The sequence below is a fragment of the Melampsora larici-populina genome, assembly GCF_000204055.1.
Source record: "Melampsora larici-populina 98AG31 unplaced genomic scaffold MELLAscaffold_50, whole genome shotgun sequence".
NCBI lineage: Eukaryota > Fungi > Basidiomycota > Pucciniomycetes > Pucciniales > Melampsoraceae > Melampsora > Melampsora laricis-populina.
In genome coordinates, this window is record NW_006768814.1 from 372,617 (window position 1) to 383,623 (window position 11,007).

General features: G+C 45.6%; 2 protein-coding genes across 2 annotated transcripts; one reads left to right on the top strand and one right to left on the bottom strand.

Annotated features, from left to right (window-relative positions):
- Window positions 1–378: 378 nt before the first annotated feature.
- Window positions 379–8,698, top strand: MELLADRAFT_67159 (uncharacterized protein; the record flags this gene model as incomplete). Its single annotated transcript, XM_007415320.1, has 16 exons — window positions 379–1,259; window positions 1,315–3,920; window positions 4,006–4,173; window positions 4,253–4,423; window positions 4,793–5,348; window positions 5,420–5,735; window positions 5,806–6,303; window positions 6,379–6,546; window positions 6,619–6,994; window positions 7,369–7,668; window positions 7,760–7,766; window positions 7,794–7,811; window positions 7,862–7,936; window positions 8,078–8,087; window positions 8,177–8,251; window positions 8,492–8,698. The coding sequence occupies 16 exons, from the start codon at window positions 379–381 to the stop codon at window positions 8,696–8,698; spliced, it is 6,432 nt and encodes a 2,143-aa protein (XP_007415382.1).
- A 117-nt stretch (window positions 8,699–8,815) lies between these two features.
- Window positions 8,816–9,112, bottom strand: MELLADRAFT_39215 (uncharacterized protein; the record flags this gene model as incomplete). The annotated part of the gene is made up of 2 exons (XM_007415386.1): window positions 8,816–8,950; window positions 9,023–9,112. Coding segments are annotated over 2 exons (225 nt in total), but the record flags the coding sequence as incomplete, so codon positions are not given.
- Between the last annotated feature and the right edge of the window lie 1,895 nt (window positions 9,113–11,007).

An 11,007-nucleotide genomic window follows, 5' to 3' on the forward strand; every position in this document is an offset into this window, starting at 1 on the left:
GGACATTTTGTAGAGGGTGAACTTGAATCAAGCTGATTGAAAATACATAAGCGGTTGTTGTGTGTTAGACTCATGTAATCGGTCGATCAAACTACTAATCTACGGCAATAACCCTGAAATTAACCGATTCTTCCAGAATCTCACACTACATAATCACATTACACACGCCTGGTCACCCTGTCATACCATGCAGTGCCCTCTTCAAGACTTCCTGGGGTCGTTCGTGGTAATCGAACTCTCACTGCTCAGTGCTTACACAAAGACCCTTCGCATTTGCTAGTTTGCTTGTCTAGGTAGTGAACTCGATCATTTCCCTTGCTTTTCAAAAGACTTTCACTCGGTTTTCTCTTCTGTTTTCCTTTTTATTTTTTCGTCATCATGCAAGGACAATATGGCTTTTTACAACAGGATCCTCGTTTTCTTCAACAACAACAAGCATCAAACCAACGTCAAGGCAATGCAAATCAACTTCAGCCACAGCAAACTGGATATGTCCAACCTCAACAAACTGGATATGTTCAACCTCAACAAACTGGATATGTTCAACCTCAACAAACTGGCTTCATTCAATCTCAACAAACCGGTTTTGCGCCTCCTCAACAGATGGGCTATGTGCAACCACAGCGCACTGGATATATGCAACCTCAAATGACCGGGTTTGCTTCAGGTGGGATGATGAGGCCTCAACCGACTGGATACGGTATGCAAACCCAACAGACTGGCTTTGCTGGAAGTTCTGGCCTACCACCGATGCCAGCCTTACCAAGTCAATACCAAGGTCAGCAACTTGGACTTCCCAATTCGTTACCTGCGGTCAACTCTCGTTTCAGTTCTGGTCTATCTCCTATGGGCTCTCTCGCTGCTCAGCCAACTGGATATGGAATGGGATTTTCTGGACAACTACCGGCTTTGGGGGCTTCTTCTCAGCCGTTTTTGAACACCTTCATGCCTGCCCCTGGAGTTTCACAACCTTCAATGTTCGGAGCCTCGAATTTCCAGCCCTCGCAGATGCAGTTTGCTCAACAGCCTAATCAGTTCAATGGAATGAGTCTACAGCAAACCTTCCAACAACAAAATCAACAACAGATCGGCCAGTCTCAAGTCAAGGTTCCTTGGAAACTCTCTACGGAAGAAAAGAAAAGTTACGATCAGATCTTTCGCGCTTGGGACCAGGCTGGAACAGGGTTTATCGAGGGTAAAATGAGCACAGAAGTCTTTGCTCAGAGTGGATTGGGACGAGAGGATTTGATGCAGATTTGGTGAGTTGAATTTTCATCGTTAGAATGTACCTTGAAACTGATATCATTTTATCAGGGGATTGGCCGATGTAGAGAACCGTGGCAAGCTCAATATGGCCGAATTTCATGTCGCTATGGGTCTGATCTATCGTCGACTAAACGGAAACCCAATTCCTCCTACTCTTCCAGCTGAAATGGTCCCACCCTCAGCCCGAGATCTAGACAATTCGGTCGATTTTCTCAAAGACCTTCTCAAAAAAGACAACGCTCGATCAACTGGCGAATCTTACGCCCAACACACTTTGGGGCCTGTTCGTTCCTTGCACAGCAACAAAAGTTCTCCTGACCTACGTAAAGATGCCACGATGTATAAGCATGATGAATACGATGGCTCTGGTACATATAAATCGCGATCTCGCCACATAGATCGCCGGGATGTTCGACATGCTGGCAATGAGAAGACTGGTCTCGATGATTTGAAACGTGAATTGGACCGTACTGATAGCATCATTGAGTCATCCAGGCGCGAGAATGAAGACGATGAAGGGCTCGATCACGAGTTGGAAGATCTGAAGTATCGCATCCGTCGCTTACAAGATGATATCGAGCATAACGCACGATCTGGTAGACGCTCTGAAGCCAAAGATGACGAACGCCGGCAATTAGAGCGTGAGTTGCTTCGTTTGCGCCACGACGACTTGCCAGATCTCGAAAGGCGCATTGAATCTCGGGACCGAGAGCGCCGCCGCGAGGCCAATAGGTACGCTCAGGAAAGGGATTCTCGCAATAACAGGTCACGCTTTGAAGATCAGGGTCGCGATCGCGACGAATATCACCGCCGCGACAGTGCTGGTGATCGAGGCTACTTGAAAGGATCTTATGATCGAGACACACCTTCGCGCACTTCCGAAAGAGCACCTCGAGATCTTCCCTCAAGAAATTCTTACCGGGAAGCCCCATCGAGGTCTTCCATGCGTGAAGAACGCTCACAACATGATGACTTTGATCATAACTCAGCAAGACACGACTCGTCTGCCCCCACAGTAGCCAAGCCACCTCCGCCCACAACTACAACCAAAACCATGACACCGGAGGAAAAAAAGGCCTTTATCCAAGCTGAAGCTCAACGTAGAATCCAGGAGCGACTTCGATCTCTTGGAATCGGTGGAACTGTCTCGACACCTGCCGTCGACCCTGATGTGAACTCTCGTCTGGAGCAAGAAAGACAAGAAGCTGCCATACAAGCTTCTAAAGCGGATGTTGAAGCTGAAGCGCGAGAAAAACAACGTCAAATCCGTCTGGAGGAAGAAAGGCTAGGCCGAATTCAGGCGGAAGAAGAGTTGAATTCAAAGACTGCTGAAGCCATTCAAGTCAAAAAAGATACTGTCAGTATTCCGTCATCAACGACCGCGGCCTCCTCAAATGCAACAGCAGTTTCTGAAGAAGAAGAAGCCCTGAAGAGAAGAGAAGAAGCTCTGGCCAAAGAAAAGGCGGCACGCATCGCCAGGATTAAACAATTGGAAGAGGAGGAGGAAGAGAGTCGCAGACTAGAGGAAGAATTCAAACGCAAGAAGGCGATGTTTGCATCTCAAGAAGGGGTCTCATCCCCTATCGGTAAGAAAGCACCACCTCCACCGCCTATGCCACGAAGTCGAGCGGCACCACCCCCGGCTCCAAAGTCTCGCTCCAGCCAACCAATCATTCCTTCGGTTTCTATCACAGAGGACAGCTGGGAAGCGCCCGAAGTACCTTCATCATCTTCTCGAGAAGCGCCTGCCTCTAAGCCTGCATCGCATTCTTCATCTCCCATAGCCTCTCAAACTCCCTCAGCGCCCCCACCACCAGCACCACCAGCACCACCAGCACCTCAAGTATCTCAACTACCGCCAGCGTCAGCAAGTACCAATCCTTTTCATCGGTTCAATCCCGCCGCTACTGACAAACCGGTCTCGACGCCTGCTGCATCCACACCCAACACGTCTGGCACTAACCCTTTTTTCAAGCCAGCATCAACTAGTCAAACAATCTCAACATCGACAACCCCCGCGGTGCAAAGTTACCGGCCGCCGCCGAGACCGAAAGACTCTGATGATGAATGGGATGCAACCGAAGAAAAGGGTGATGATGACAGTGACGATGAAGGCGCTACAACTGCCCGAAAAGCGCGCCAGGGTTTAGCTGAAGCCTTGTTTGGCGGTGGACCATCTCGTCCGCAATCAGCCGCTGGTAATATCACTGCCGCACCCCCGAGTGCCATGGCTCCACCGGCTCCGCCCATCGCGCCTGCTGCTCCCCGAGCGCCAGGCCTCGTAGTGCAGCCGAGTGGACCAATCGATCGTGGAATGCTACTAGGCGAGATACAAGGGGGAAAGCGTCTTCGTAAAGCGCAGACCAATGATCGTAGTGCATCTTCACTGGCAGGGAAAGTATTGGGTGGTATCGACCCACCATTACCACAAAATGATGCACGCGCCCCAGAATCCAACAAAGACAATCGACTCTCAGTTGACTGGTTTGGTGGTATGGCGGCGGATGGTATGCATGCAGGTGCTATCCCATCCCCAAGCCATTTGCCGTCTTTGGAATCACACACTGAGGAGCCCAATGCCGAGATGGCTGCGAGTGCAGTTGGTAATGACAACCCATCGGAGGATGTGACTCGTGACTTCAACATGGACAATGGTAGGTCTCTGACTTTTCTTGGGTAGGTGACGATTGAATATTGACAAAATGTCGTGTCCGTCTTTGCCTCAGTTACGCGATTCAGGTCTTTGTATCCTTATGAAGCTCAACGGCCGGATGATCTCGCTTTTTGAAGAAAATTTAGTGATACGTGCTCATCCTCCAAAGACTGATGGTGATTGGTGGTATGGCACGGTTGAGAGGACCGGTCAATCGGGTACCTTTCCGAGAGCATACGTGGACGAGCTCAAAGGTTTGTTGTGCAGTTGAATTAAAGCTGGCTTGTTTGGCGAGCGCTGCTGATATTTGAACACTCTGTCTGTCAAATTTAGTTTCTTGGGGCGAAGCTTTATATAGTTATTCCGCTAGTAGTGCTGATGAAGTATCCTTGGTCGAGAATACGCAAGTCCCGGTGGTGGATGATTTGTCCGACCCAGACTGGCTCAAGATCGAGGATCAGGGTCGGATTGGACTTGCCCCCAGGGCTTACATCGAGATTGGCGGTTAGTTCGGGGTGCAACAAGCGCCATTGTTCATTGCCAAATCCATTTGTTCATTGCTGCGTGTTCCCTCGATTCTTTTCAAAATCGTTTCCTTGTCTCCAATCTCTTTTGGACCTTATTTGAGATAATCCGTTGGCAAATGTTTTTCTGATTGTCGTTACAAACTCTGTGATAATTATTGTTAACTTTATCTCACAACGTATATTGATATATAAATGTCCGTGTTTTTATGTTTTTCCTTTGGATCGACCGCATGCCATGCCAATTCGCACGCGCCAATCCCCATTCGTTGGTAACCGTCATTATATTCATATTCAAACTTTGTCACCGTCTCCACGTGGCTGCAAATTGCAATACGATCAAATGCAGTGTCTACCTCGGCTGCTAGGCAGTTGATTCCAGTGTCTGATCATACTAAAACCTCATTCGAGGCATCCCACACAGTTTGTGCTGTTGATCCTCCCTCCCAAAGCCACGATAATCATCTCGATAGTCCGTCCGGTCCGATACTATCCACCCCCCGACCTAGTCCTGTACGTCTCCTCAACGATCGACAATCTATGACACCATCCAACCTATCATCCATGAAACCTTCAACCTCAACTTCTGATAGTTTGTCAGACGAAGAAAGTGAACCAGAGCAAGACAATGATGAATTGGCTCGGCGTAATGAAATCGAACGATACCGAATCCTGGCAGCCGCCGGTCTGGTCAGAAAGCCAACTCGCCCTCAGCCTTCCCCTCCCGTAAGATCCCGCCGGCGCAGTTCTGGGTGTGGTTCACCACCACAACCAACATCATCTTCTACCCCACCGACCCTTAGGATCGATTCCTCGTCAGCTGATGAAGCTAACGATGGTGGTATTGGTCAACAGCTCGGAAGTGAGCAAAAAATGGAAGATGCTTTGACAAGATACTTGAGATTGTGAGTGGGGTCCTGTATGCTCATGGTGATCACTTCACTCAAATCCTCCAATACTGTTTGTCAAATCTTAGGCAACGTGAACTACCACCTTTACCAGCGCCAGTCCAAGATAGTTTACCAATGTCACGCCAGTTCTTGACCGCCCAAGCTTCTCGGCCCATATCGATGACAATGTCATCAACGAAATCGTATCAAAGTCCACATCATCCGGGCGGAACACTTGGATTTCGAGCTTGGATGTCGGACCTGTCAAAATCTGTTGTAGGTGGCGGTTCAAGCCATTCTGCATCCACGTCAAGGAGAAGGGCTGTCTCTATCAGTAGTCCGATGTCTCCATCGCCAGATCAGCCCCCGTTATCTTCAGACACCACTGCGTCCTTTGGTTCGGTGAGTTTTTACATCCATCAAGTCATCTGTCACGATTATGGTGAATGTCGCCCTGACCCTTCAAATATAGTCTTGGTCTAGTTTGATGGATATCGAGACTCTTTCGACATATCCAGATCGTGAAAGGAACCGTCAGGAGGCGATCTTTGAGTTGATCAAGACTGAAGCCGCATTCGTACAAAATTGTCAATTATTAACTGAAGTCTTCCATCGTCAATTAGCCCCTATATTGGGATTTAGAGCTTCAATGGTTATTTTTGCAAATATCGAAGAAATCATGCTCTTTGGAGTCACATTTCTTAGCGCATTAGAAGAAAGACAGACTGAAGACAAACTGTTGGTAAGGTCGATTGGGGACATAATATCTAATCATGTACAAGGCCTGGACCTTTATCGACCTTATTGTACCAATCAAGCTAATGCCGCGCGGGTTCTAAATGATCTCAAGACTCGGTATCCTGAAATTCGAGACCAACTCAATAGGACTAAAGTCAAGGGACTTGAACTAGAGCATTATCTCCTTGAGCCGATGCAACGACTCACTCGATACCCATTGCTTATCAAGCAGGTGCGTCTTGAATTTTCTAGTGATACGAATTCGAGATCTTGACTGTCTGGTTTGTTATGATCTGATGTTCTGTAGATTATAAAATATACCGATCCGCAGGCGACTGATCACGGTTTACTACGATCGGCCTTGCAGAAAGCTGAAACGGTACTAACAGCCACAAATGAGGCAATCAGAGATCAGGAGAATGAATTATACTTGGCTTCTTTGTCGGAAAATCTCAGTATTCCTGGTTGCGATGCGGTTAGCTTACAAGTTTACTTATAGATTAATTCAGCTTTTCGTACTTATTGCATATTGCTTAATTTCCCGTAGCGGTTGAACTTGACTAATCCCTCACGATTCGTTGGTCGACGTCGTCTGATACGGGATGGACCCGTGTCAAAACCTAGATCACGCAAGATCTTTCACGCCTACTTATGCAATGACTTCTTTTTACTTACTATCCTTCCAGTTGTCACACCAAATCCTATCGAAACGCCACAAGTGATGTATCGAGCTCCTATGCCACTTGAAGAATGTCAACTGGAGGCTGGAAAAGATGACACCAGTTTGATCTTGATACATCGTTCAGAGAGGCTCACTCTTAGATTTCCAGGTGGACCTAAAGTTTGTGCAAGTTGGAAAGACGATTTTTCTTTGGCTAGACGAATCGTTTACCAGGCGCTTACTGCTCGAAGGGATAAACGAGGTTCGTTTTACCTTCCATGTTGATCTTGATCTTTCAGGACTCTCGATCCGAATCCTGGCATTTGCCCACCTTGCCTTTGCGATCCAATGGAGACAATGGCAACACAATACCCTCCCTCTCTACACCATACCCCTTCCCGTTTCGTCCTTTCAATATTTTTACTCCGTAGAAGTACAAGTAGAACTCATTATTTGATTCCTGATTCTGTGACATCTTTTCCCTTTGTGCCGTACCCTTCTTCGCCCTACTACCGACAATGCCCATCATTTCCCTTTTAATTTCACTTACAATTCCCTTCAAAAATGCAACTATGGTTTGTATTGCACCTCTTCATTTTCTGTACACCCACGCATAATTTTCTTCAACATCAAAAGCCTCAATTCCAAATCAGTTATGCCATATGCCAACCAACGACCCTTCACCAAATCAAGAGGTGAAGAATGGTGAAACGCATATCCATCCTAGATATCAACAACGTTATCATAGTGTTTATCAATCAGGGTTACCTTCAGCTTCAAATGGAGGAAGCCCTCGACCGATTGAAGGAGCTGATAAATTAGGAAACAAAATATCAACGGGACCAGTTATAGTTGAGGATCAAATTGTAGAATCATTCAAAAGGTATCAACTTGATGAACAACCTCCTTCTTTACCCATGGTTCCTAAAACTGGTGGTATCAATTTTAATTTCTGAGTGTGGAAGTATCACACCACCATTATCCTTTTTAATAATCATCTCATTTTAGATTTTATAGTTACGCATAGGTTGCATGTATGTTACGTACTGCTCACGTTTTAGTCTTTCTGTTTCTGCATTGTATGTTATGTCAAATTGCTCAGATATAGGCGTTGCTAAATTGTATATAGTTTTGATATTCAGTTAAACACATTCTATTCTCCAATGTTACTCAGACTTTTTGAGCTAGAGGGCAATGCTGGATTGTAAGATAAAGCTAGTTTGGAAATCACTTGTGAGTCATGGAAATCACTTGTGAGTGATATGAGAACCCAATCAACTGGGAAAATTCAGCGGGAAATTAATTGAGAGTTATTTATGATACATAAGTAATGTGATTTTTTTAGCAACTTTAGAGTAAGTCGACGCTTTTCAGCGAAATCAGGACATGCCAGATTATCGCTTAGAATCGCTTGGGTGATATTTGGTATTTACACTTGATTTAGCTCGGGATTGGGAGGCATAAGGTGGAAGCCTGTGTTGAAACTCTGGAGTGCGGATCGGCTTTCCTGGACGGTCTTGTGAGCAATAGATACATCAGTTTGTCTTGACTATAACTTACGTGAATGAACCGTCAAGATTATAAAGAAACAAGCAGAAGCAAAGTCTTGTACTACTTTTTGCGGAGGAGAAATACCAAGGCTTTGAAGATTATTGTGGGGTTAACGAGGTCGGTATATTAAGGAGTTTGTATTCAGGAGTTGGCTTTGCCACGTGATTGTGATGCGATCCGTGACAGTTGTACTTGACGTGGTACTAAGGAGAGTCTATCAAACCCAGATAAAAGGGAAATTGCAGAAGTGGGCTCGCGTGGACTTGTAGGTCTAGAATGTTTAGGTATAGGTGTTGAATCAGGTATCACGGGAGACTCGATGACCATGGGAGTGGGGACTTCTTCCTTGGCTGTTGGTAATGTTGAATTGGCGAGGCCTTTGGGAGGAGAGGAGTGCGAGGGGGATTCAGATTGAGGTGACCATTCTGGTCTTAAAAGTGAGACGGCGTCTCCATGCTTATGATAGAGCGAAGTGAGACCATGGTTGGGAAGAGAGAAATTGAAGCTAAAGACATAGATGGCATGATTCAGTTTATATAGAACTTTCAGCAAGGGCCTTCGATGAGGCTACATACGTTGGTGGGTAGTGATGAGCATCTATCAAATGAAGCCTTCGTGTCTTGGGAGTGTGAAATAGACGATTACAAGAATATTCAAAGCAGGCGAACTGCGTTGAGGCAAAATAAAACAAAAGTTAAATGTTCGGTTCAAAAAATGAGATAATCGTAAAAGAACTTACAGTTCTCTGACCCTGTTCTCTGGCTAATTGAAGTAAAGGATCATGACATTCACGAAAATGCAGATTAAGGAAGCGTTCATCTGGAAAAATCAATTGAGGTTGATGATGATGAGCACAGATATGAGTATGATGAGTTCTATGATGAGATTCAAGTTGGTCTGCGGTTGTGAAATATTGGTGTGGGTGGTTGGGAGGTTGATGGCACGTTGGTGGAAGGGTACATGAAAATTTACTGTGAGATCGAGAGATGTAAAATAGTTTCGATCAGTATTATTATGAAGACAATAGATTGAATGAGATGACTGACACTGAGGGATTAGCTGGAGATAGATTGGTAGGTTGGACTCGAATCAATTTAGTTGGTTCTTCTTCTCCACCTTCACTCCAAGAGTCCTCACTCAATCTTCGCTTCCTTGATGGTATTCCAGTAGTAGGTTGGTTGGTTATTGTTGATATTCCGTTGATAGTTGCCATCTTGGGTTTTAAATGTTCTTTCAAATTCTTCTGTCAACTTTTCTCAATTCACTTTTCTGAATGTACCGCGATCTAAGCTCGACACCGAGCCTCATCAGATCCGCGTCTGCCGGATTCGCAGGACCGAGCCTCACGGTATCTTCCTCGGGCTCTTCATTGGAAAATCCATGGCTGCACACTGCACAGACCGGTAATCTTGAAGTTACGGTGACCAAGAAACGCCAGAACCATAGTATGGTGTCTCCAAGGTGTCACTTGAGTCACAACCCCTCCTAGAGCATGTACACATCCCTGCGCCAAGGAATTGTAATCATTGGCTTTGGGACAAACCTTGGCCCTGCCGCTGCAGAACTTGAATGATTACATAAATCACTTGGAGGTACAGGTAGAGGACTCTGTACATACTACCTTGAATGTTAATCTAATCATCCTATATTTGGTTGATTATGTGAAGAGCCTTATACACTCTATCTCCCTCTGCAAGCTCACTCTACCACTACACAACCCTACCCTATTAAGTAGACATCATCTTATGTGTGGTGTGGGGGTGGTATCTGGGTCAAAGTGTCAGGGCCAGGTAGAGTAACCACACTGGGATGAGTTACCTGTGAGAATGAGAGCAGGGCTGAGAAGGGTTTACTCCTCAACCCTGGGTGGTGGGTGGGTTTTATAAAACTAAAAATGCTCTCTGAGAAGAGCAAAAAGAGAAAAGCTACTTGATGGAAAGCTAGCAAGCTACTCCTAGGAATGTGAGTGGGAGCTGGATAGAATCAAAACTTTTTCAGTTCTTCCAAATTCAGAAATTGTCTACATAGAATTTGCCATGCCAAGAACTGCCACCTTTCACATGGTCCCTTGTGACTCAGGTTGTGAGTGCGCTAATATTTTTGGAGGCGCGCCGAGGTATTTTTTTTCAATGTTTTCTCAGCGTGTTTTTTCCAAAAAGAATTTTTTGGAGCCAAGATGTAGTTTTTTATTGATATTTTTTTAAATTTTCAATTTGCTGGAGCCATCTACCACAACAGTTTTGCATTGTAAAGGTGAGCAACAGTTGTCTTTGGAGTTACCAGTTAGTATACAAGTCCTACTGCTGATGTCAACAACTCCAATATTGGTAGCAGGATGTAGGAATCCTTAGATTTGGTGTAAATTTTGAAAAGGCATGCCAACCCCTGATTTTCCAAATTCTCTGACGCCTAGGTGCACCCACAACCTGACTTGTGACACCTAGGAGTTCTGTCTGTAGCTTTTCCCGTGCTCTAAAGAAATTGACTTCTGTGTACCTCTGCAGGCTCTGGGAACACAGCCAAAAAATGCAAAAATCACAACCAAAACATCCTCCAAAATCCCTGCCAAGCCTATCCCAAGCAGGCCAAGCCTCAGTCTGCTGCCCAGGACAAAAAATAATCCCCTCAAATTGACTTGATTTTGTTGATCCATTCATACTTCTTTCCCCTTTGGTGACAGTGTCCTATGCTTCGTTATTCCTCCTTGTCCAGATCACCATCCAT